The 27,854-nt window shown below is 41.9% G+C and overlaps 1 protein-coding gene across 1 annotated transcript; it reads right to left on the reverse strand.

The window, feature by feature from the left end:
• Positions 1-610: 610 nt before the first annotated feature.
• acp7 (acid phosphatase 7, tartrate resistant (putative)) lies at positions 611-23,897 on the reverse strand. The gene is made up of 15 exons (XM_024437438.2): positions 23,809-23,897; positions 23,240-23,369; positions 22,321-22,464; positions 20,350-20,553; positions 20,037-20,219; positions 19,826-19,851; positions 18,637-18,734; positions 10,623-10,685; positions 9,612-9,726; positions 9,312-9,425; positions 8,526-8,592; positions 3,474-3,541; positions 3,310-3,381; positions 1,511-1,648; positions 611-1,345 (listed from the first exon to the last, which is right to left on the reverse strand). The coding sequence occupies exons 3-15, from the start codon at positions 22,430-22,432 to the stop codon at positions 1,280-1,282; spliced, it is 1,326 nt and encodes a 441-aa protein (XP_024293206.1). The 5' UTR covers positions 22,433-22,464; positions 23,240-23,369; positions 23,809-23,897; the 3' UTR covers positions 611-1,279.
• Positions 23,898-27,854: the final 3,957 nt, after the last annotated feature.

Raw genomic sequence — 27,854 nt, forward strand, 5'->3', positions numbered from 1 at the left:
TGAATACCACCAGTAACGCAGCAGCCACTGCATGTGTGCAATGGGTAGCTTCAACTTCCTGTGTAGCTACCTTTTAAAGCCACATACTGTGATGTTAGTGGCTTCCTTTTTTTAACATTTGGATATTGATCCAGGTGACGAGTTGTAAAACCTTTTTAATTTACAGGGACTTTATTTATTCACTTGGCAGAATGGTTATGCACGGGTTACGGTACAGTACCTATTTTGTCGTATACTGCATTTTAACAGCTGGAGTCTGTTAGCTCAAACACACATTGAGTTGGGCTGGTGGGCTGCCAGTAACCATCCCAGTCAGCATGCAGCTCCTGACTGTTGTTGTGTTGGACAAGTCAACTGAGGCTGCAGCGTTTTAGATTCGCCAAGTAAGGATCAGTCATCTTGATGGAATGATGAGAGACTTGATCTTTTAAACATATTTCCAGTTCTTGGCCAGTGGAAAACGTGCTTGGTGCAGCAGATAGGATATGGCCTGGTGGTACTATCCCTTAGTGTGCCTGTAAGGACTCAGGGCAGGTTTTGAGTTAAAGAAGCCAATTTGTTTGAGGTGGCCTGCCAGGTGCCTGCTACTTCTGGAGAAACTGACATACACTTGGAAAGACAGGATTTATTGATATAGTTAAAAGTCTGAAGCCTTGTTTTACAGTACCATTCTTAACAAGACAGTAAAATGAGACGATTTACATTGAATCATAGCATTTTTCTATTGGTGCTTTAAACAACAGTTTGTTTGTTCCTTTCTCACTAACAATATACATTTTTATGTTAAACATTTAACAGATACATACAAATCTAGGTAGCAATATGAGTAGACTGTTATAAAATGTAGGCCCCTTACAACCATTTGTCAGGGGAAACTAACCACATTGTGCCTATTTGAATGAAACTAAGATGTACAGAGATATGATTGTGATCTACTGTATAAAATAACTGTCACCTCAGGTTTGGGCCTCTCCCAATGTGCTCAGCTAATTCACTGATTTCATCTTGATTCTTGAATAACCAACAGTAGACAGCATAAATATGAGCAGACAGTTTGAAATCTGAAGATTCGCTTTTCCTCCCAATCTGAAACATGTGTCTAATCCCTAATGGTCCTCCACGGATGGGCCTGTGTGCAAAGATATCCATTATTTGGAAAATAATAATTTTCCTATGATTGGTTTGATAGCAGTCAACAGTGCAGTTCACCATGATTAGGTTTCAAAGTGCATTTCCTGAGAAGAGATGTTGATTTGATTGGCTGGGTTTCTTGGGGTCTTCAGAACCAGGCTGAGAAGCCGTGTCTTTCCTTCACCACCCAGATGCTGTCGATCACCTTACCATACTGAACGACAAAGAGGCATTCTCCTTTATCACTGAGCCAACAAAACTGAATGAACAGTGCAATGACTTGTTTTTTCCCCCATGAAGTGTATTACATATCAGTAAGAGATTGGAGAAGATCATTCACTTCATAGGTATAGAACTGAGGACTTCCCTCTCTGCTCACCTGGTCATCGGAGACCTGCTCCAGGTACAGATGGGTGATGTTGTGCACCTGCATGCGGGTGTATCCATAATCTGTACTGCGGAAGGCACTCCAGTCCCTCGGGTTAGGGACGAACGGATCATGATTCTCACGGCAGCCCTGAAAAGACCATAGATATCTACAAGCCATCCTACAGTGCCTAGTGAAAGTCTAAACACCCCTTGCACAGCATAGATTTTGCTGACTTGAAGTTAAAAAGAAAAGAAAAAAGAAAAAAAGGGATTACATAACATTTTCTTCCCCCTAAAGAACATTTTCTACAGTAAAACCAAATTGTCCAGCAGGGTTAGATATTTAGAAGGTTCTCCTCTAACTTTTTACCTGGGCTTTGCTACTTTCATATTTATTTTGATCATGACAAACTCAGTCCCTCCTGGTGACAAGCATACCCATAACACGATGCTGCCATCACAATAGTTGAAAATACAGAGGGTTTCACTCTGATATGTTATATTGGATTTAGCCTCTACGGGATCGGTGTGATCTAACGTAGGCTAATATGATTAGCATGGGGTAGTAAGTAACACAAAAATTCCCAGGACAGACATATCTCATATGGGCAGAAAGCTTAAATTCTTGTTAATCTAACTGCACTGTCCAATTAACAGTAGCTATTAGTGAAAGAATACTATGCTATTGTTTGAGAAGAGTGCACAGTTATGAATTTGAAAATGTATTAATAAACCAATTAGGCACATTTGGGCAGTCTTGATACAACATTATGAACAGATATGCAATGGTTCATTGGATAAGTCTAAAACCTTGCACATACACTGCTGCCATCTAGTGGCCAAAATGTAAATGGCACCGGGGCTGGAATAATACATTATGGCCTCTTGCATTTCAAAGATGGTACACAAAAAACGCTTGTTTTTTTTCCTCTTTGTACTATCTTTTACCAGATCTAATGTGTTATTCTCCTACATTAATTTCACATTTCCACAAACTTCAAAGTATTTATTTTCAAATGGTATCAAGAATATGCATATCCTTGCTTCAGGTCCTGAGCTACAGGCAGTTAGATTTGCGTATGTCATTTTAGAAAACTGAAAAAAAAGGGCCCGATCCTTTTAATCCAAACCTGAAGGTTTTACATTTAGGCCAAAAAGTTATTGGAATCATTTCTTATCCTCCCCTGATCTATTCCTGTTTAAAAATGTATCCCAGACATGCTTTTAAAGCTCATTGGTGGCTTTGCGGTTGAATTGTTAGACATTCACTAACCAAGGGAACTTAGACACAAGAACTAAAATCATGAGAACCACTACTTTTGCAAACAGATAGACCTCATTCAACAAATATGATTTTGTATGAAAATATTTTCTCCTAAACTTATTTAGATGTACCTCAGCAAGGGGTGTGAAGACCTTTGCAATTAAGACTTGTTATTTCGGAAAATGTGGAGGTTGTGTAGATCAGTGAAAAAATCCGGACAGAAATTTTAGGTAGCAAAATATTAAAACTGCAAGGCTGTGTAGACTTTCACTAAGCACTGTATGCTACTTCACAGTCCTTTGATAGTCTATAGTGTCCCGTTTTCAGTCAAAGGTTCATGTTGTTTCTGGAGAGCCACATGCCTCCCTAAAGCTCATTCTCAGGCATCTGACATTTGGAACAGGACTGAGGCTCTGGTGCGGTCCTGACACCACTCTGATATGGGGATGACCAACTCATGTGTGCATTTATTCATGTGTATTTATACACCACAGCACACCCCCCATTGACTGAAAAAGGAGTGGTCAAAGCAGTGATCTACTTACAGCAGAGCCTGTGATGATATGTACTGGGGCTTTGGGGTTTACATAAGGCTGTTCGATGCTCCCATTGAAGACCTGGAAGAGGAACATTAAAGGCTCTTCAGTCTGACAAAACACTGATGACATGGAGAGTGTGTGATGTAGTGATTATTCACATGGGAACTGACCTTGTAGCCATAGACAGGCCACAACCTCTCATATGTGTGTTCATGGGCCCACAGCTCCAGGTCCACTCCTGGAAAAAGACGTCGCATTAGTTGATATGACAATTTTGATGCAGTACTTACCTAGTATAAGCCTGGGCAATATACATATGGCATGATTTTCAAAACTGAAAAAAAAAATACAAATACCACAGCCTTGACATTCCACATTTTGTTGTGTTACATCCAGATTAATTATTTTATTATTATTATTTTTTAACAATATCCGATAATGTCAGTGGAATTATGTTAAGGTGTTTTGTAACCGATGCCTCTTTCCACTCATCAAATTGCAGGTGCACAGTCTGTATAATGTCAAAGTGTAATTACGTTTTTAGAAAGGTTCACAAATGTCAAATGAAAAGCCTTGAGTCAATAATAATTCAACCTCTTTCTTATCTTATGGCAATCCTAAATCAATTCAGGATTAAAAATGTACTTAAGTCACATTCAGTAAGTTGCAAAGAGTGTGCAATAACATGAATACCTCATCTCTGTACCCCATACATATAATTATCTGTAAGGTCCTTCAGTCAAGCAGTACATTTCAAACACAGATTGAGCCACAAAGACCATTGAGGTTTTCCAATGCCTCGCCAAAAAGGAAACATTGTAGATGGATAAACATTTTAAAAACAGACATTGAATATACTTTTAAGCAAGGTGAAGCAATTAATTCTACTTTGGATGGTGCATCAATATACCCAGTCACGACAAAGATACAGGAGTCCTCCCTAATTCAGTTTCCGGAGAGGAAGGAAACCATTGGGGTCAAGGGTGACTTTAAAACAGTTAGATTTTAATGGCTGTGATAGGAGAAAACTGAGGATGGATCAACATTGTAGTTACTCTACAAAACTAACCTAATTGACAGAGTGAAAGGAAGCCTGTATAGAATCAATTATTTTATTAAAACATGCATCCTTGTCACAACAAGGCACTAAAGTAGTACCGCAAAGAAAAAGTGGCAAAGCAATTCCCTTTTTGTCCTGAATACAAACTGTTTGGGGCAAATCCAATACATTACGAGTACCACTCTATGCTTGTAATTGTTAAGGACTGGGGAGTTGTTCCAGGCAAAAATCCTACAAGAAAAGTAGACTGAACCAGGTTTCCACCAGACACGGGGAGATGAATTCACCTTTCAGCAGGAAAATAACCTAAATCAAGGCCAAATCTAAACTGGAGTTGCTCACCAAGACAGTGAAGATCATTTTTAAGTTTAAAAAAAAGGTATTAGGTGAACAATAGATAAGTAAAGAAATGAAAAATAAAAGTAGCGTGGCAATATACAGGCACCAGTTAGTCAGGCTGATTGAGGTAGTATGTACATGTAGGCACGGTAAAGTGACTACACATATATGATAAACAAAGAGTAGCAGTAGCGTAAAAGAGGGGTTGGTGGGTGGCAGGACACAATGCAGATAGTCTGGGTAGCCAATGTGCAGGGGCACCGGTTAGTCGGGCCAATTGATGGAGTATGTACATGAATGTATTGTTAAAGTGACCATGCATATATGATAAACAGAGAGAAGCAGCAGCGTAAAAGAGGGGTTGGGGGGGTACACAATGCAAATAGTCCAGGTAGCCATTTTATTACCTGTTCAGGAGTCATATGGCTTGGGAAGCTGTTGAGAAACCTTTTGGTCCTAGACTTGGCGCTCTGGTACGGCTTGCCATGCGGTAGTAGAGCGAACAGTCTATGACTGGGGTGGCTGGGGTCTTTGACAATTTTTAAGACCTTCCTCTGACACTGCCTGGGGTAGAGGTCCTGGATGGCAAGAGGCTTAGCCCCAGTGATGTACTGGGCCGTACGCACTACACTCTGTAGTGCCTTGCTGTCGGAGGCCGAGCAGTTGCCATACCAGGCAGTGATACAACCAGTCAGGATGCTCTCGATGGTGCAGCTGTGGAACATTTTGAGGATCTGAGAACCCATGCCAAATCTTTTTAGTTTCCTGAGGGGGAATAGGCTTTGACGTGCCCTCTTCACAACAGTCTTGGTGTGTTTGGACTGTTCTAGTTAGTTGCTGATGTGGACACCAAGGAACTTGAAGCTTTCAACTTACTCCACTACAACCCTGTCGATGATAATGGGGGCGTGCTCGGTCCTCCTTTTCCTGTAGTCCACAATCATCTCCTTAGTCTTGGTTAAGTTGAGGGATAGGTTGTCTCGTTGTCGGTGATCAGGCCTACCACTGTTGTGTCGTCTGCAAACTTAATGATGGTGTTGGAGTCGTGCCTGGCAACGCAATCGTGGGTGAACAGGGAGTACAGGAAGGGACAGAGCACGCACCCCTGAGGGGCTCCAGTGTTGAGGATCAGCGTGGCAGATGTGTTGCTACCTACCCTCACCACCTGGGGGCTGCCTGTCTGGAAGTCCAGGATCCAGTTGCAGAGGGAGGTGTTCAGTCCCAGGATCCTTAGCTTAATGATGAGTTGAGGGTACTATGGTGTTGAACAGCATTCTCACGTAGGTGTTCCTTTTGTCCAGGTGGGAAAGGGCATTGTTGGAGTGCAATAGAGATTGCATCATCTGTGGATCTGTTGGGGAGGTATGCAAATTGGAGTGGGCCTATGGTTTCTGGGATAATGGTGTAGATGTGAGCAATTACCAGCCTTTCAAAGCACTTCATGGCTACGGACGTGAGTGCCACGGGTCTGTAGCCATTTAGGTAGGTTGCCTTAGTATTCTTGGGCACAGGGACTATGGTGGTCTGCTTGAAACATTTTGGTATTACAAACTCAATCAGGGACATGTTGAAAATGTCAGTGACACCTGCCAGTTTGTCAGCACATGCCCGGAGCACAAATCCTGGTAATCCATCTGGCTCCGCAGCCTTGTGAATGTTGACCTGTTTAAAGGTCTACTCACATCGGCGACGGAGAGTGTGATAACACAGCTGTCTGGAACAGCTGATACTCTCATGTATGCCTCAGTGTTGCTTGCCTCGAAGCGAGCACAGAAGTAATTTAGCTCGTCTGGTAGACTCGTGTCACTGGGCAGCTCGCGGCTGTGCTTCCCTTTGTCATCTGTAATGGTTTGCAAGCCCTGCCACATAAGACCGGTGTAGTACGATTCAATCTTAGTCCTGTATTGACGTTTTGCCTGTTTGATGGTTCGTTGGAGGGCATAGTGAGATTTCTTAAAAGCTTCCGTGTTAGAGTCCCACACCTTGAAAGCGACAGCTCAGTGCGAATGTTGCCTGTAATCCATGGCTTCTGGTTGGATTATGTGCGTACATCACATATGGAATCATGTAGTAACTAAAATGTTAAATCAAAATATATTTTATATTTGAGATTCTTCAAAGTAGCCACCCTTTGCCCTGATGACAGATTTGCACACTCCTGGCATTCTCTAAACCAGATTCACCTGGAATGCTTTTCCAACAATCTTGAAGGAGTTCCCACACATGCTGAGCACTTGTTGGCTGCTTTTCCTTCACTCTGCGGTTCAACTCATCCCAAACCATCTAAATTGAGTTGAGATTGGGTTGAGGTTGGGTGATTGTGGAGGCCAGGTCATCTGATGCACACTCCATCTCTCCTTGGTCAAATAGCCATTACACAGCCTGGAGGCGTGTTGGGTCAATGTCCGGTGTAAAAACAAATGATAGTCCCATTAAGCGCAAACCAGTTGGGATGGCGTATCGCTGTGTTATCCATGCTGGTTAAGTGTGCCTTGAATGCTATTTAAAATCACAAACAATGTCACCAGCAAAGCACCCCCACACCAATACACCTCCAAAGGACAGATTTCCACCAGTCTAATCTCTATTGCTTGTGTTTCTTTGCCCAAGCAAGTCTCTTCTTATTGGTGTCCTTTAGTAGTGGTTTCTTTGCAGCAATTCAAACATGAAGGCCTGAGTCACTGAACAGTTGATGTCGAGATGTTTCTTACATGATCTCTGTGAACCATTTATTTGGGCTGCAAGTTGAGGTGCAGCTAACTAATGAACTTATCTCTGCAGCAGAGGTAACTCTGGGTCTTCCTCTCCTGTGGCAGTCGTCATGAGAGCCAGTTTTATCATAGATTGATGGTTTTTACGACTGCACTTGAAGAAACTTTCAAAGTTCTTGAAATTGTCCGGATTGACTGACCATGTTTTAAAGTAATGATGGACTGTCATTTCTCTTTGTTTATTTGAGCTGTTCTTGGTCTTTTACCAAATAGGGCTATCTTCTGTATACCAAACCTACCTTGTCACAAAACAACTGATTGGCTCAAAGAAATTCCACAAATGAACTTTTAACAAGGCCCACCTGTTAATTTAAATGCATTCCAGGTGACTCCCTCATGAAGCTAGTTGAGAGAATACCAAGAGTGTGGGAAGCTGTCATCAAGGCAAAGGGTGGCTACTTTCAAAAATCTCAAATACATTTTTTGGTTACTACATGATTCCATATGTGTTATTTCATAGTTTTGATGTCTTCACTATTATGCTACAATGTAGAAAATAGGATAAATAAATAAAAACCCTTAGGTGTCCAAACTTTTGACTAGTACTACTGTATATACATTTTTAAATAGCACCCCTTGGGTGCACATTCAGTAATACCGTATACTTCAGCATGGTACAGAAACGGTATGAAAATCTGGATACCACCCAAGCCTATCTACAAAGACTATTGACAGCAACACAAAGGACTAGGAGCAACTGCGGGATCCTCAGGCCTTTTCATTGCATTATACAATATAGCCATGAAAAGGTGCATTATGACCATTTTAACTAATGAACCCCATAGAACATACCTCACGTTTGACCTATTTACTCACGTTTGCTATTCAAAGAGCACTAAATATAAGGGTTTCACTCAAGAAACACAACCAACAAGCGAGAGAAATGTAACATTGAAAAACATTTGGATAATGGTCAGCTGTTGTAATAAAGGAAAAGTTGTTGGATTACTCTGTTCAAGCCGAGTGCTGGGACGTTAGTCTGTCTGAGAGGACAGATTTGTGACGGTAACAACTTTAGAGCACAGTTCTGTTGTGTAAAATGGAGACCATACCGTATAGATATAATAGATCCTCCAGACCTGGCGCTGGCGGTTTTGTGTCATTCCGTCCGAGGCGGACCTGAAACAGAGCAGAGACAGACAAAGCATGCTGGGATTAGGATCAGAAACGTCATCAGATATCACCCTCATGTCCATGCCAGGCTGTCACTCCTTACCCATGCCAAGTGCTGAATGCAACAGGTCTGAATGGAAACTGTGCTTCAGGGATTAATGTGGACTAGCCAGATGCCTCTGTCAACGTCTGCACTAGCCAGACGTTGACAGTTTTAGTCAGACACGGCAACTAATGTCTCCAGCAACAGCGCAGAAAACAAATCCTGTAAATGCTTGTATTTAACATAGAATAGTTCTCTGGGATACAGCCTAGCTGTTCTTTACATATCTGTCAATGCCATGTCAAGTAAATCAGGGCCAAGTGTTATAAAGCATATTAACAGAGTGATAGAGCCTACCTGGTCAGAAAATAACAGCAATCAACATGTAATGAGTAAATAGTTGCACTGATGGGGAGCAGGGAGTTACTTCTGCTTGTAAAACTTCACTTATGATCAGTACAGGGGATGTTTGGCCAGTCAGCTAGTTGCTCAGATTTGGTCAGAGACTAAAACCCCTGTGCATATTAACACTAGTTGCTGTGGAAGTTCACTTGCTGAAAGCAAATTGTACATGAATTAATTCTTACATCCAAGAACACTATTAAATATCACAACTAATACAGAGGGTATAATCATCCACCCTTCTCTCTCTAATCAGTGAGGTGTTTTGTGCCGTACATACATAACTCTCAAACTGGGTGCAGTCGTCTTTGTCATTGTTAGAGCAGTACATGGGTCTGTGTCCCATAGTGATGATCCAGGGGCGCTCTGCTCGGTTCTCTGGCTTGTTGGCCTCCTGAGAGAGGATCAGACAAGAGAAGGAGTCACATCGCTGTGTGTGTGTTTGTACTGTTTAGGACAGCAAAGTTTATTACTCAAGAAATGCTACTAAAAAGGGCATTACTGTCACTGCCAGGTTCAGTTGTCCAGAGATGCGACAAATGGCTTCACTAATACTGGGACTGTAAATTAAGTACTTTACCTCAAGGTCCTTTTTAAGCCACTCGTACTGCTTGAAGATGAGGTCCACACCATAATCAAGAAAGAAGTAGATCTCAGTGGAGAGAGAAATGATATGGGCTGATCCTACATTCCAGCTGTGGACAGAACATACAAACAATCAAAAGCCTTGACCATCCAAAGTAAACAAACTACTGATAGGGACACATACTTAGTCTATAGTGAAAGACTTTCCCCAAAGGAACATTTGCAAAGGATCGTGTGAAAGATGAAAATTTAACTAACTTGCATTATGTAATAGGCTACATGGCATGCATTTTACCTTTTGATACATTGCACAAACAAAGAAAATAGTGCTGTGTCATCACTGCTATTTTACGGCACAATCTCTCAAAACCTTACTAGCTATCTTGTTTTCCAATGGAAGGGATGTGGGTAGTGACCATGAGAGCCCTATGATTGCACGGTGCCTGGCAGAGTGGGGGACCAGGAGAGAGCCATTCTGTATGTGGCTAGCTCACAGCTAAATTGGACAAGATTTAGTGCAGGGATGGGCAACTTTAATCGGGGTGGGGGACAAAGAATCTGAGCTCATCAAGGGGGGCCGCAGTGGCTTGCGGGTCGGCGTGGCCATAGTCTTTTGCGGATCCTTAGCAACATTTGTGTCCCTCATGTACATGTCTGTCTCCTCAGTCATCACCCCAGTCCTGCATGCTGTGCAGGTGCTGGAAAGAAGGGGCCTCATCCCTTCTTTAGCTTGAGCCAGGGGAGTGAGGGGCAGGTCTGTGGTCTAGGAGGTATTATCTTACTGCCTCAGAGAATGGCATGTGTGTTATGAGCCTGCCACAGATCGGATGTATGGCTCCTTTGTGCCGTCAGCCCCTTCACTCAGACTGAAGCAAAGTGTTCCAAAGGGGATGCTAGATAGAGCTCCCCTCTCTTTGGCCAAATCATTTGGGGGTGAGTTTACTTTCATCAATGACCACTTCTATACAGTAGAGGGTAAGTGTGTGTGTGGTAGATGCTCCCTTACCTGTACCATAGACTCTCAGTCTGTCCTGGCATGCTGAAGCGGTTCCTGTAGTTGGAAAAGTTGCTGTGAAAACAGAATGGGTTCGGCTAATGAGATGCATGGACTTTAGTGTTCCATCTAGGTGCCTTAAATACCTCAGGTGAGATATTTAGTGCCAGAAACCTTAGTTCTATCATCATGTGGTTCCCTTGTCAGTACTCGTAAATGTCACAGGTGTGACGAATTGGTTGTAATTTTCACCAAGCTGGCATTGGTTGATTGTTTTCCCATTAAAAAAACTCTTATTTTGCTTCCAGGCAGCCGCCCACAGGACACCTGCCTTGGGACTGGGTCACTTTCATGGTAGCCTAGTGGTTAGAGCGTTGGACTAGTAGCCAAAAAAAGTTACAAGTTCAAATCCCCCAGCTGACAAGGTACAAATCTGTCGTTCTGCCCCTGAACAAGGCAGTTAACCCACTGTTCCTAGGCAGTCATTGAAAATAAGAATTTGTTCTTACCTGACTTGCCTAGTTAAATAAAGGTAAAATAAAATAAAATAATTAGGTTTGTGTAATTGACTGAAATTATTACTTTGCATTGGTTTGAACAAAAAGTGGATAATTTATTTGGCTAAATGACTTGAATCTGAACTTAAATAAATTGAACTTGATGTATATTGGAAACCTAAAGTGTATTTTTTGTAAAACTATGCATTAACAAAGTTAAACTGGAATCAAACAACCCCATTGTCTGGTCTTTCACATCACCTGCTCAACCCAGATCTTAGAACCTGTTACTTTGCACTTTGTGACATAAACAAGGCTAATCTTAGACAGCTATTCAGAATACATACTACAGAAAGATTCATTACACAATGACACTGCCATTTTTTGTAGTTGCTAGCCAATCGTGGTCGTTACCTCTCCCACACTCACAATAGCTTTGAGTCACATTCCTCATGGAGATGACCTATCTAGCCAGCTTTGACTACAGAAGTAAAGCATCTGCTTTAAACCTGCATGGAATACAGCCATTTATTACACTAGTCCACTGCTACAGCCAAGGTCTGTAAGTGGTCACCTCTAGAGACAGGACAGGATACGACCAGACGGTATTTCCTACAACGCCACCACCTCTACCGCTGGTCATTTATCAATATTATAGTGCCAGAATCACCAGATCCGGACACACACAGACCGAACCGGTTCCCATAATGAGACCCAAACCAAGACTTGTGCCTTGGAGAGCACCAGTCGCAGGCGTGCTATCCACCCACCCAAACACGTGCTATCCACCCACCCAAACATTTCCTAAATATTTCAATGGGCCAAACCTGTGTTAACAAGCGGCATGCAGAAAGGAAAAGCCTTTCTAGGAAGACGTTCACTAACGACGGCAGGCCAAGCCAAGAGCTAGCTGTCTTTAGGGGTTTACAGATTTGAATTTCACATATAAAACTGGGAGCCAATCTTCCTTCCAGTTGAAGCAGTAGAGTCATTCCACAAAATGACTGTCTTTTGCATCCCTTTGATATTTTAAGTAGAAATTGTGCACCAATATTTCATTTTAAAAGCCTGTTAAAGTATATTAAATAAAGTGCCCTTTAATATAGACTGCATGGAGAATAAAATAAATTAGATTTTTTTTTAATGAATAAAGACTTGCTAGAAGTGTTTTTTATTTCCCTCCGTCAACACTAACTTCTAGGAAGATTTTAACCCACTTAACCCCAGCATTTCTCCCTATTTTCACCATTGTAAAGCCCTTGCTACTTTGATGCTTTGACAAAGTCATTTCTGAAGATGATGATTTATTTCTTGTGATTCATTTACATCTGTCCCTCATTTTAAGGTCAACCCTTTCACGTGAACTGAACTCTCGTTTGAATAAAAATAAACATTGAATATGTAGTCAAATCACAGTGTAAAAGCATATGACTTTTTTGGCAATTTACTGGTGTTTTGTGGTGGAAAACTGAGTGTGTCAAGCATAACACATTAACCCTGTTACCCATAAACAGGCTAGAAATGTTTTAACAATTTCATTTTTTTGTGTGAAACTTGCATTAAAATGCCCATCCCTGGTTGCACACATGGGGATTTATGGCTGATTTAAGATGAAATCGTCAACCCTGTTACGGTCAACCATGCTACTTTATTTGTCACTTAATAGGCACTTACTATAGTAATTTTTTTATTTAACCTCTTGAGATGGGAAAACATGTTTTTTATTAAGTTGAATATATGCTCTTTATGACAGGACGTTAAAATTAGGTGAAATCCAAAGTTTTTTTAAAACCAACTTACACTTCTCAAAAGGCACCGAATTGGTGAAACGACCCAGTAAGGTATGTGGTGAAGTGATGGGGGAGTCTGATAGCTCTCCTGGCTTATGTAAGAGGCAGACAGGGACAGAGCGGCCCACCTGAGTGAGTATGGATGCTGGAGGTCAGATGACAGGGTTAATGCAAAGTGAGGTAACCAGAGACAGTTCTGATCAGATATTTAAAGGAAAGATCAGGATCATAGAGAATCTCTAGTTAATGGGATAAGTCGACCTTGGGGTCAAGATTACATGGTCAAATTCAAAGGTAATAATAACTCAATAATTGAACGGTCTGTTACAATTGACCAGTCCACCATTTGCAACAGAGATTCTGACATAATCATTTTCATGCTGTAACATACTTAATCCCAAACCATTCTGGGTGGTTGAGAAAGGAAGCCACAGTGTTGTCCCGCCGTATGCAGAACTGGGAGACGCTGTGAGCAGCAGCATGTCTGAGTCAAAGCTACTTAGTCTGGAGCACAGTCATGGGTTAATTCCCCCATCTTGTGGTGGCTAGGCAGGGAAGCAGCTGACTGTTTGTTGGATGGACACGAGACGCAAGGTCTCCTTATGGGCGGACACCTCTTACCTCATACATAAAACAATATACATTTTAAGAGACCCTGGACAATGAAAATAGAACAGGGGTAATAAAAGCACTTCTATTTGGTCCAATAATATATGGACTTGTTTTGGTATACTGAATGATATATGAGCATGTCTAAAGGGGAATCATTACAACTTCCTAAAACAGCCGCTCAGAAGTTTTTTCTCCTCTACACAGTGGAAAAACTGATCAGCTCAATTGAAAATGCTTATTTGTGTCATTCATTTACATTGTGTCCCCGCATTGCCCCCACCCTCTTCTACACTGCTTCTACTCTGTTATTATCTATGCAGTCACTTTAATAGCTCTACCTACATGTACATAATTACCTCGACACCGGTGCCCCCACACATTGACTCTGTACCAGTACCCCTGTATATCGCCCCGCTATCGTTATTTACTGCTGCTCTTTAATTATTTGTTATTATTATCTCTTACTTTTTTGGGTTTTTTTTTAACTGCATCGTTGGTTAAGGGCTTGTAAGTAAGCATTTCACTGTAAGGTCTACACCTGTTGTATTCGGCGCATGTGACAAATACAATCAGTCATAGTTTGTAACTAGAAAGGCTGTTTCCCTTGTGTGATTTATTTTCCCCTAAAATAATATCATGATACAAATTTGAAGGGAAATGATCCACCTTAAACCTTGTCAAATGCAACGTGGATGGACTGATTCATAATCCTAATCAACAGGACTTTTCCCTGCAAGTAAACTGTTTAGAAACCACGCATACTAACAAATCAGATCAGCCCTTTCATTTCACTGATGAGTCTGAGCTACAAGATGCCAACCAAATCCTGGCTTTTTGAAACCTTAAAAGGAACAATTGCTGTCTGAACATCAATTCACGTCATGTCTCATTGTTTGAAATGGCAACAGTCACTTCCTATTGCCTCAGATGGGCCATTGAACTATAGATTGTGCGGGGGAACAAAGGCGCTCTTGACTGGGCCTTAGCATCTAATGTGGACATGCTGGCCTCATGCAGCTGGAATGCTGAGGACTCGTGGTCAGCCCGGCTCAATTGCTTTTATCAGGGGTGAAAGTAAACCAGTACGGTCCCGTACGGAGTCCTGGCAAAATAAATATTGGGGGTACGGTGTACCGATAAAATCTGAGCCTATTACAATAATTAAAATGTAAAGAAAACTGTAGGCTTTTAAAATATTTATCTTGATGTCAGCTGCATGAAAAATGAGCAAATCCCTTGAAAGCGGGTGGTATACAGTGAACACTCCAACGCTGTGTGGTTCGAGGAGAACACTGACGTTTTTCCAAGGCAGGGATGAATGGCCCGAGACTGACGCACACAGACAGCAGTAGACTCATCAATTCAGTCAAAAAATGTAGGCATAATGATAATCATTGAAATGTACTTTACATTCATCAAATGGCAGGTGCAAATAGCTGGAATTCATTTGTGAGTGTGAGAACGTGCGCAGGTACCCTACATGAGCCTTTGATTATTTGACAATCAGATGAACACACCCTGAATGGTTGTGTTTATGCCACATTAAAAAGGCAATACATTTTTGTTAAGTTAAATGACAAATCTTTACTACGAGGCCCACAGAGATTCTATATGAAATTCTATGATTAGGCCCATAAAAACAAATGTGTGCACGTGCTTAGTCAATCCCATACAGGGAATAAAAATCTACTTTCACTCCTGCTTTTACTGGGTTAAGAAAATATAAATAAAAAGCAGAAGCAACTGCTGAAAATCTTGGTTCTTAAATATTATATACTTTTTATCTAAACAATAAAACATACACATACAAACGACAACATCATACAAACATCATCTACATCACACACTGTCCAAACCCACTAGCACACACCCCCATCGCCAGCATCACTTTCCTCAACATGGCCTGAAATTGCACCATTTTGTTTCTCTCTGTAGCCCACGCACTTTCAATATCTAAATAATAAATCATTTGATTGGTTCTGACAAGCACCACTGAATAAAACAGTGTATCTGATTGAGGGGGACGGTAGGCTTTAGGCTATGTTATCCAAGGTTCGAGGGTACTGCTTTTTGATATCAGGTTCTGATGTCATGTGACAAGGCCAAGAAAAACAGGCTACTGTTAGCAGCTCCTTAAATTAGGCCAGGCAGTAGGCAGACTAGGCACATTCCACCAGGGAAGAGGAGACCAGGCCTGGCCTGGGGATACAAGAAGCATAATCATTATGATGCATGATTAATGTAGATGTTTAACATTCAATCACTTCCTCATGCTAACACACTCACACCTGAAAGCACATTGTCTGCACATCGACTCTGTACGGGTACTTCCTGTATATAGCCATGTTATTTTGACTCGTCATTGTTATTCGCTATTCACTGTGTATTTATTCATCATGTCACACAGACACAGTACATACATATATACAGTACCAGTCAAAAGTTTGGACACACCTTCTCATTCAAGGGGTTTTCTTTAGTTTTCTATTTTCTACATTGTAGAATAATAGTAAAGACATCATAACTATGACATAACACATACAGAATGATGTAGTAACCCAAAAAGTGTTAAACAAATCAAAGTATATTTTATATTTGAGATTGTTCAATGTAGCCACCCTTTGCCTTGATGACAGCTTCACATAGTCTTGGCATTTCCTCAACCAGCTTCACCTGGAATGCTTTTCCAACAGTCTTGAAGGAGTTCCCATATATGCTGAGCACTTGTTGGCTGCTTTTCCTTCACTCTGTGGTCCAACTTATTCCAAACCATCTCAATTGGGTTGAGGTTGGGTGATTGTGGAGGCCAGGTCATCTGATGCAGCACTCGATCACTCTTATTCTCGGCAAAATAGCCCTTACAAAGCCTGGAGGTGTGTTGGGTCATTGTCCTGTTGAAAAACAAATGATAGTCCCACTAAGCGCAAACCAGATGGGATGGCGTATCGCTGCAGAATGCTGTGGTAGCCATGCTGGTTAATTGTGCCTATAATTCTAAATAAATTACAGTGTCACCAGAAAAGCACCCCCATACCATCACACCTCCTCCTCCATGCTTCATGGTTTGAACCACACATGCGGAGATCATCCGTTCACCTACTCGGCGTCTCACAAAAACACAGCGGTTGGAACCAAAAACCTCAAATTTGAACTCATCAGACCAAAGGACAGATATCCACTGGTCTAATGTCCATTACTCATGCTTCTTGGCCTAAGCAAGTCTCTTCTTATTATTGGTGTCCTTTAGTAGTGGTTTCTTTGCAGCAATTCGATCATGAAGGCCTGATTCACGCAGTCTCCTCTGAACAATTGATGTTGAGATGTGTCTGTTACATGAACTCTGTGAAGCATTTATTTGCACTGGTAACTCTAATGAACTTATCCTCTGCAGCAGAGGTAACTCTGGGTCTTCCTTTCCTGTGGCAGTCCTCATGAGAACCAGTTTTATCATAGCGCTTGATGGTTCTTGCGACTGCACTTGAAGAAACTTTCAACTTTACAAATTGACTGACCTTCATATCTTCAAGTAATGATGGACAGTCATTAATCTTTGCTTATTTTAGCTGTTCTTGCACTAATATGAACTTGCTATTTTACCAAATATGGCTATCTTCTGTATACCACCCCTATCTTGTCACAACACAACTGATTGACTCAAATTCTACTATTTAACTTTTAACAAGGCACACCTGTTAATTGAAATGCATTCCAGGTGACTACCTCATGAAGCTGGTTGAGAGAATGCCAAGAGTGTGCAAAGCTCTCATCAAGGCAAAGGGTGGCTACATTGAAGAATCTCAAATATAAAATATATTTAGATTTGTTTAACACTTTTGGTCACGACATGATTCCATGTGTTAATTCATAGTTTTGATGTCTTCACTATTATTCTACAATGAAGAAAAACCCTGTAATGAGTAGGTGTGTCCAAACTTTTGACTGGTACTGTATTATCTTTATCTCTGCATTGTTGGGAAGGGCCTGTAAGTAAGCATTTCACTGTTAGTCTACACCTGTTGTTTACGAAGCACGTGACAACTACAATTGTATTTGAAACAGACACGCACACACGGTACAGGATATGACACTAAATGGCTGAGCCTGTAAATCCCTGGCCTTTTAGTGCAGCCCTCTCACTGAGCTGATAGCCTAGACTAAAATCCCCAGGACTAAAGCTCTGGTATTCACCCCAATAACCAGGGGGCAACAAGGTTGTCCATCAAGGACAGGGTTGTACTGAGCATGATGAGAGTGGAGTATTTAAACTAAACTTGGTCAATAATATACAGTAGCCTGTTTTTTTCTGAGCTGCACAGAAATAACATTACAGACCAGTAGACTTTGTCTGCGAGTCATTGTGTAGTAAATAAACAAAAACAACATTTCAGTGAGTTTCTGTCAGTAGTTTTTATTGGCCTAGATGCAAGATAGGAAACTGATGTCTCAGTCAGTGTTTATTTTGGACATGGTTTACTTGTTTAGTTATCGGTGGTTCTTGAAACACCTCCAGACCTTAGAAGAAGAAATAGTTCCCATCTGTTCCAATGGCACAGCGGAGTTGACCAAAGTGTTTTCTATAGTGGAAAAGCTATGGTTGCTCCACTCTGACCAAAAAGTTGTTTTTCGGAGCTTCTACCCTTGCCTCACAGTACAGTACAGTAGCACATTATGGATATCAAGTCTGGGGAGGTCTGGCAGTCTGTCTCACCAATATGAAATACAGCATGTACCGAGTATTTTTCCCAAACCATTTAATAATAGCATTGATTAGATGTGACCTGTACAGAATGCACCAAAATATGTACCAGGAGCAGAAAACATTGGCTAATGGTGAGCAGAAAATAAGCCAACTGCTACCATGTTGACTCACTGTTTATGAAGATTAGAAACTGTTCATAACACTGTCAGTTTTAATCATCAGTTTAACACTAAATGACTGGTGCATGTGTGTGTGTGTGTGCATGTGCGTGGGTGTGAAAGAGAGAGAGAAACAGAGAGAAGTAAATAATTAAAGGGGGTCATAAGGTTCTACTCATGACAGACAAGCAGAGAGCAAGAGAGAGAGAGAGAGAGAGAGAGAGGAGTAAGTAAATAAGTAAAAGGGGGTCATGATAAGGTCCTACTCACTATTCAGCCTCGTGGTTCCCAGGACAGGTCATATAGGGCACGTAGGCAGCTATGGACTGGATCTGACGCATGAACTCATCTCCAATCCTGCCGTTGTCCTGAAACAATTAGATTTAGTCATTTACCACAGCATAACAAACCGTTTCAGTGGTAATTAAACCTGATATAATAAGGCTGACAGGATACAAGTAAAAAGCACATTAAACGATCTAATGCCAAAGTACTGTAAATCAATTTTCCAGACAGCTTCAGGAATGTTCCATTTGCATACCAAACAAAACCCCAATGAAACTAGAACCATTGATTTCACAACTATTCTAATGGTGGCAATTGAGCTTATGAACACACTGTGGTGGATGGCATGGTAATCTTCTGATTTTCAGATGCCATTGCCCTTAATGAGCTTTCAGAAAGAATTTCTATTTATAATATCAAGGAAGCCGCGGAACAGAGTTCGACATTCCAACTCAAACTCAGCATGAATTGCGGCAATTAATTTTTATGGTTGTCTGCTCATAATGTCCAGCATTTTTCTCCATATTTGAGAAAAGTATGAAAGGAACAACATAACCAACATTGCTATTTAATTTTAGGGAAACAGCAGCAGCTCATGTATGCCATTGGTGATTAATAGATGTCATAGTATTTATGAAGGGCACTGTGAGACTGGCCAGTTAGGTTTGGGGAAAACATGGCCTCTTGTCTACATTAGCTAGTTGTCTCGGCTGAAAAGAGCCCTGCTGTTGTACTTCATGGGTTACTTCAGTGTTATGCCCCTAATTCCAGTCTTTCAGCACAGGATTAAGGCATTTCACAGCTATGCAGCTCATTACAGCAGTGTGTCTTAACCATGGCCCAGGCATGATCTGCTGATGAATAGTAATGGGACACTAGGGATAAGACTGAGCAGGGTTAGAGTAGCTCTATCTCATCTGTCATCATGGATCTAGCCAGACACCAAGATGGGCTTAAGAGGTCTAGCCTCATGCTGGCATAATCCACTTTCATATCTTACCCTGAGGGTACCATAAACTTTGAGTGTGCCCCCTTATGCCCATAGTTTAACTTCATGAAAATCTAATGAAAAAGTCCTTAACATAAATGGTATGTGTATCATTCTACCAGCTGACCAGTGATGGACGTTGTAACGTGTGTATGTGCAGGAAACAAAAATATGTAGATATTTTACCTCATGCATGTCATATGCAAAGTCCCCTAAAAAACACAAAACCACATATTGGTCATGCATCACCTCTCCAAAGTGTGCTCCATGTTACACCCAAAGTAAAACACAATGTTATACCACTGTGATTCAAGTTATTATGTAGTTAGGATCAACAATTGTCAACATTGATAAGGTTATTCACTTAAGACAATCAGTTGGGAGTTTAACCACTTACCAACGTGTAGGATGACATCATACATCCCGACCTGGGTCTCTTTTTGCAGTCTGGCTAGAGACTGAGGGTTCTCATTGCCCATGTCCCCATATACAGCAAACCTGGGACTCCAGCTAGTGCTCTCATTCAGAGCAGTAAAGGAGAATACATCACTCCAGCCAGCCTCACTGCCACAGTGGTACACTGCAGTCAACACAGGGAAGAAATCACTCCCCTATAAATACTATGATGATGACAGGCCACAGACTGAATGTGACAGGCAACAGACATATCCTAAATACATCATGCTAGTTCTATTAACATGAAAACCTACCATAAGCAGAGGCAGGTCTCAGATCAGTGAGAGTGACCCTGTGGATGTACATCTTCCTCCCCTCTGATCCTCCATCCACAAACAGAGTAGCTTTGCCCTTGGCTGTCAGCTCAAACAGCCGTCCGCCCCACAGGCCGTACTCCACGGTGCTCTCCTCCGTCTCATTGAATGTGGTCCAGGTGATCTCCATAGAGCTAGGGAACCCTAGGGAGAAAAGCCCCATCGTTATCCAGCCAGATCAGGCTGCTCACCTTGCCCACCTAGAGAGAGTTACAGCCCTGGATACTTACTGATCCACTTACGTAAGCTGGGAGAAACTAGCTCAAAAGGCTGATTGTTCAATAGCTCACAGAGCTTGACTTTATATATTTTTTTACCACTTGTTCAAAAGCTCAAGTCACTTGTCCCCCCCCCCAAAAAAAAAAAGTCTAACACCATTTTTGCATCATTATATGATGCAAGGGACCACTTTACAAAATAAAATGAATTACTATCTTTTTTACCATAGACAATCAGACAAAAATGAAGGCTACACTCTACCTATTGCCTTCTTTGCATATTCAAACCTCAAAATACAACACTGCCCCTTTAAGGCTCTCATGGAGGATGGTTGGCCACCCTTGGTAGCCTATAAAATATTGCAATATTACTTACAACCAAATAGTTTTTTATATATATATATATATATATATATATATATTATAAAATAATTATCTCCAGTGCTCGAAATGAAGGATGTCCCGTTGTCCCTGGGATGATCAAAGATATGTCTGCAGTTCAAAACAGACTCTGGGACAGTTCTGGGACGACAGATGCAAAATCCATACAACCACAGCAGATTACATGTTTTATTTATTTTTAAGTAATGAGGCTGATGCAACAGATTAGACCGTTTAGCTTAAAATGTTGATAAAGTTTTATTACTTCCATATTATAAGCTCAACAATGCTCACATGGCTTTAAGTTACATGCGAATGTACCAAAATGCAGTTAATGGGAAAACACTGTTCTCAGAAGTGTACCACGTGCATGAGCGCTTTCATGTGACATAGATTAAAATATCAGTACAAAATGAAGAGAGAGGGGAGATCTAAAGATGCATCAACCAGGCAGGGTTACTAACATCACTAGGATTATGCCTTTGGCTGCTGGACAATAAAATAAAGTTGATTTGAAAACCAACAGAACTTGAGAAAAATGCTGGTTTCAATGGCATATTAAGTGTTTCAACATTTCTATGGTCATATTTTGGTTAGGCTAAGCTACTTTGAAACAAGGTAAGACAACCATAAAATGGCATAAAACGTCCAGGTTTTAAACAATTACGTTTATGGTTAAATAGCTTCTGCTCAGATTCAAGGTGGGTGATGTGCGGTGCGCAACAGGCTCTGCCCTTCACTCTCCGCTCTCTTGATAATTTGATCCGAATGAACCATGACTCGAGTATGTCGACAGAATCAAGCCTTTAGACCAGGAATTAGCAACGTTGTGTGTGGGACACAAAGAAATCAGAATTCATACACCGCCCCCCAGGTACCACATTCATACACCGCCCCCGGGTACCACATTCATACACCGCCCCCAGGTACCACATTCATACACCGCCCCCCCCAGGTACCACATTCATACACCGCCCCCAGGTACCACATTCATACATCGCCCCCAGGTACCACATTCATACACCGCCCCCAGGTACCACATTCATACACCGCCCCCAGGTACCACATTCATACACCGGCCCCCAGGTACCACATTCATACACCGGCCCCCAGGTACCACATTCATACACCGCCCCCAGGTACCACATTCATACACCGCCCCCCAGGTACCACATTCATACACCCCCCCCCAGGTACCACATTCATACACCGCCCCCAGGTACCACATTCATACACTGCCCCCCAGGTTAAAGCCTGGACATATATATAGATTTTTATATTAAAGATGAATGGAAACAGATCAAAGACCTACCTGCATAGGAAATGTGCACCTGCTCAGGCTGGGTCCCAATGGGAGGAACACTAAGCACTAGCAGGGGTGCCAAGCTCAACGCAACGAACACAGCACCAACAACAGACACCATCTTTGCTCTGTCTGGTCTACTTCTGCACAGTCCTGAGGGGAAAGGAGAGGTGCAATTCACACAGTAGGAAGTGGATACCGGTAATATACTAATATACTGCTGTGTCTGCAGTCCCATGACTTTTGTTGCCCTCTCATACAATGTCACATGATGTCATAAAAAACATGTAGGCTAGTTAAACTCAATAGACTCTGCTTCCCTTAAATGAAACTCAGCCTTTCAGGATACAAATTGTCTCAATTAGGCTACAGAAAACTGTGCCAGATACATGTTCTTCTACAGTTGTGCTAGTGTACTGCAGAGTCAGCCAGTCAGTCAGTGTGTCTCTGATGAGGAAATCAGAATCAGTTGACCAAACTGATGAAACAGCAGCCAAACCTGTGAAGTCAGCAAATGCAGTGTGGCAAGGCATGATGAGTCAATAAAAGCAGTTGATGTTGTTTGCGATTGTTGATGTGTGCTCATTTAAAGGACAAGTCATTCGCTTTGAGTTAATCTATTCTTGCATTGGCTTTCTAACTGATGAGAACTGAATCACTTTATGATTGCCTCCCCCATAAAATTATACAAGCCTTAACATGTTATTAAAAACGTCAACTATGATTCTCTTTTAAAACAGTATGTTAGAGAGAAGCAGTGAAAGATCAAATCTACTATGAGAACAAGATAAACCTAAAAGTTATCGAAAATAGATGATTCATTCTGTATATAAGCAATTAAGATTTCTATTTTGAAATCGAATGCACTGAGGACATTGAACACTAGGGGGTCGACAACAATAATCCAGTATGCCTATTGTACATTTACCGCATTTATGAATCCCAATAACGTCCACCAGCCAATCTGAGCCTGGGGGCGAGGTTAATGAATCCCCAACAAAGTCTCTGGTCACAGTTCAGGAAAGGAACCGGGGCTTCGTTTGGGTTAAGAAACCAAGCTGAAAAGGATAGTAAAAACCAGCCTCATTAAGATCGGAAAATATGACTTCTTAATATGACTTCTTAGAAAGTACATCAACACTGACAGGTAACGTTAGGTGATTGCAGCATTAGCAAGGTAGCTAACTAGTGGAGTAGGTTAGATCGAGGAAGTGTTAGTACAAGCCACGTTATATGTGCTCATCGTCTGTAGCTATCCTTCAACATTATACTGCTGCGTCGAGCTCTTTGTCAGCTGTGCTGCTGCTGTCAACAGCTAACGCAACTAGCAGACAGCAGCCAATGCTAACTGCAATGCTGGGTTCACTGGATGATAACTGTAAAACAGATATGTATCGTGATAATTGCAAGTGTACAGTAGCTTCCTATAAATTGAAATGCGCAAAATAACCAAACGTGGCAAAAATACATTAGCTAGACAGACAAAGTTGCCCTCACCTTTTCTGGCTACGTCATTATTCAAAATAACAACAATGTGCCCGCGAAGAATTGTGGGTAAAGCCAGTTTACCCAGTTTGTGTGAAATCATTACTTCAAATAGTTGCAAAATGTTCCATTTTGCCCTTCAATCCGTTATTGTACAGACAGCTGTACTTTCTCTCTCACTGTGGGTATTCCCAGAGCCATTTACAGTGCTTTGTGTGTGTGTGAGGAGTTTTGATGTACATTGATTGAAAAAAATGTGTACTTTTTGCCTCATTTATTTATTTATTTATTTACCTTTATTTAACCAGGTAGGCAAGTTGAGAACAAGTTCTCATTTACAATTGCGACCTGGCCAAGATAAAGCAAAGCAGTTCGACAGATACAAGGACACAGAGTTACACATGGAGTAAAACAAACATACAGTCAATAATACAGTATAAACAAGCCTATATACAATGTGAGCAAATGAGGTGAGAAGGGAGGTAAAGGCAAAAAAGGCCATGGTGGCAAAGTAAATACAATATAGCAAGTAAAACACTGGAATGGTAGTTTTGCAATGGAAGAATGTGCAAAGTAGAAATAAAAATAATGGGGTGCAAAGGAGCAAAATAAATAAATACAATTAAAATTAAATACAGTTGGGAAAGAGGTAGTTGTTTGGGCTAAATTATAGGTGGGCTATGTACAGGTGCAGTAATCTGTGAGCTGCTCTGACAGTTGGTGCTTAAATCTAGTGAGGGAGATAAGTGTTTCCAGTTTCAGAGATTTTTGTAGTTGGTTCCAGTCATTGGCAGCAGAGAACTGGAAGGAGAGGCGGCCAAAGAAAGAATTGGTTTTGGGGGTGAAAAGAGAGATATACCTGCTGGAGCGTGTGCTACAGGTGGGAGATGCTATGGTGACCAGCGAGCTGAGATAAGGGGGGACTTTACCTAGCAGGGTCTTGTAGATGACATGGAGCCAGTGGGTTTGGCGACGAGTATGAAGCGAGGGCCAGCCAACGAGAGCGTACAGGTCGCAATGGTGGGTAGTATATGGGGCTTTGGTGACAAAACGGATTGCACTGTGATAGACTGCATCCAATTTGTTGAGTAGGGTATTGGAGGCTATTTTGTAAATGACATCGCCAAAGTCGAGGATTGCTAGGATGGTCAGTTTTACAAGGGTATGTTTGGCAGCATGAGTGAAGGATGCTTTGTTGCGAAATAGGAAGCTAATTCTAGATTTAACTTTGGATTGGAGATGTTTGATATGGGTCTGGAAGGAGAGTTTACAGTCTAACCAGACACCTAAGTATTTGTAGACAGGCGGGTAGGTGCAGGTAGCGATCGGTTGAAGAGCATGCATTTAGTTTTACTTGTATTTAAGAGCAATTGGAGGCCATGGAAGGAGAGTTGTATGGCATTGAAGCTTGCCTGGAGGGTTGTTAACACAGTGTCCAAAGAAGGGCCGGAAGTATACAGAATGGTGTCGTCTGCGTAGAGGTGGATCAGAGACTCACAGGCAGCAAGAGCGACCTCATTGATGTATACAGAGAAGAGAGTCGGTCCAAGAATTGAACCCTGTGGCACCCCCATAGAGACTGCCAGAGGTCCGGACAGCAGACCCTCCGATTTGACACACTGAACTCTATCAGAGAAGTAGTTGGTGAACCAGGCGAGGCAATCATTTGAGAAACCAAGGCTGTCGAGTCTGCCGATGAGGATGTGGTGATTGACAGAGTCGAAAGCCTTGGCCAGATCAATGAATACGGCTGCACAGTAATGTTTCTTATCGATGGCGGTTAAGATATCGTTTAGGACCTTGAGCGTGGCTGAGGTACACCCATGACCAGCTCTGAAACCAGATTTCATAGCAGAGAAGGTATGGTGAGATTCGAAATGGTCGGTAATCTGTTTGTTGACTTGGCTTTCGAAGACCTTAGAAAGGCACGGTAGGATAGATATAGGTCTGTAGCAGTTTGGGTCAAGAGTGTCCCCCCCTTTGAAGAGGGGGATGACCACAGCTGCTTTCCAATCTTTGGGAATCTCAGACGACACGAAAGAGAGGTTGAACAGGCTAGTAATAGGGGTGGCAACAATTTCGGCAGATAATTTTAGAAGGAAAGGGTCCAGATTGTCTAGCCCGGCTGATTTGTAGGGGTCTAGATTTTGCAGCTCTTTCAGAACATCAGCTGAATGGATTTGGGAGAAGGAGAAATGGGGAAGGCTTGGGCGAGTTGCTGTTGGGGGTGCAGTGCTGTTGACCGGGGTAGGAGTAGCCAGGTGGAAAGCATGGCCAGCCGTAGAAAAATGCTTATTGAAATTCTCAATTATGGTGGATTTATCAGTGGTGACAGTGTTTCCTATCTTCAGTGCAGTGGGCAGCTGGGAGGAGGTGTTCTTATTCTCCATGGACTTTACAGTGTCCCAGAACTTTTTGAGTTAGTGTTGCAGGAAGCAAATTTCTGCTTGAAAAAGCTAGCCTTGGCTTTTCTAACTGCCTGTGTATAATGGTTTCTAGCTTCCCTGAACAGCTGCATATCACGGGGCTGTTCGATGCTAATGCAGAACGCCATAGGATGTTTTTGTGTTGGTTAAGGGCAGTCAGGTCTGGGGAGAACCAAGGGCTATATCTGTTCCTGGTTCTAAATTTCTTGAATGGGGCATGTTTATTTAAGATGGTTAGGAAGGCATTTAAAAAAAATATCCAGGCATCCTCTACTGACGGGATGAGATCAATATCCTTCCAGGATACCCCGGCCAGGTCGATTAGAAAGGCCTGCTCGCAGAAGTGTTTCAGGGAGCGTTTTACAGTGATGAGTGGAGGTCGTTTGACCGCTGACCCATTACAGATGCAGACAATGAGGCAGTGATCGCTGAGATCTTGGTTGAAGACAGCAGAGGTGTATTTAGAGGGGAAGTTGGTTAGGATGATATCTATGAGGGTGCCCGTGTTTAAGGCTTTGGGGAGGTACCTGGTAGGTTCATTGATAATTTGTGTGAGATTGAGGGCATCAAGTTTAGATTGTAGGATGGCTGGGGTGTTAAGCATGTTCCAGTTTAGGTCGCCTAGCAGCACGAACTCTGAAGATAGATGGGGGGCAATCAGTTCACATATGGTGTCCAGAGCACAGCTGGGGGCAGAGGGTGGTCTATAGCAGGCGGCAACGGTGAGTGACTTGTTTTTAGAGAGGTGGATTTTTAAAAGTAGAAGTTCAAATTGTTTGGGTACAGACCTGGATAGTAGGACAGAACTCTGCAGGCTATCTTTGCAGTAGATTGCAACACCGCCCCCTTTGGCAGTTCTATCTTGTCTGAAAATGTTGTAGTTTGGAATTAAAATTTCTGAATTTTAGTGCAGGTCACAGTGCAGGTGCATTTATACGGACACTTAATTACACACAGGTGGATTGTATTTATCATCATTAGTCATTTAGGTCAACATTGGATCATTCAGAGATCCTCACTGAACTTCTGGAGAGAGTTTGCTGCACTGAAAGTAAAGGGGCTGAATAATTTTGCACGCCCAATTTTTCAGTTTTTGATTTGTTAAAAAAGTTTGAAATATCCAATAAATGTCGTTCCACTTCATGATTGTGTCCCACTTGTTGTTGATTCTTCACAAAAAAATACAGTTTTATATCTTTATGTTTGAAGCCTGAAATGTGGCAAAAGGTCGCAAAGTTCAAGGGGGCCGAATACTTTCGCAAGGCACTGTAACTGATGATTGAATCTAGTATGTCTGAGTATTCAACCATGTCTTTGTTTCATAGACGTCTGGCAGGTCGTTCAAGGAACAACCCTGGAAGACTGAAGGGAGTTGTGTCGTGTACTGTAAGTGGAAGACCCACCATCTCACTATCATTCGGAGGAAGCAGCGATCCACAGGGAGGACTTATGATGTGGCCAACAAGGAGAACGAAATGGCCTGTGTGCAGAGCATGTAAGAGATCGTCTACATGGACCCATGGGAGTTTCCACCCACTGCCTATCATACTAACAAGACTGACGAGGCTGGTTCAAAAGACAATGACTACTTCTCAGAGGTGTGAAATATCAGTAGTCTGTTTGCCTGAAGGG

Source organism: Oncorhynchus tshawytscha, linkage group LG11, assembly GCF_018296145.1.
Source record: "Oncorhynchus tshawytscha isolate Ot180627B linkage group LG11, Otsh_v2.0, whole genome shotgun sequence".
NCBI lineage: Eukaryota > Metazoa > Chordata > Actinopteri > Salmoniformes > Salmonidae > Oncorhynchus > Oncorhynchus tshawytscha.

Bases quoted from the DNA above. Each gene is read 5' to 3' on its own strand.
- acp7 (XM_024437438.2), bottom strand. From the start codon at position 22,432: ATGGTGTCTGTTGTTGGTGCTGTGTTCGTTGCGTTGAGCTTGGCACCC. The intron at 3,542-8,525 runs GTATGGTCTCCA...GTCTTTTTCCAG, and splicing joins GGATCTATTATATCTATACG to GAGTGGACCTGGAGCTGTGG. The intron at 3,382-3,473 runs GTCAGTTCCCAT...TTCCTCTTCCAG, and splicing joins GGCCTGTCTATGGCTACAAG to GTCTTCAATGGGAGCATCGA.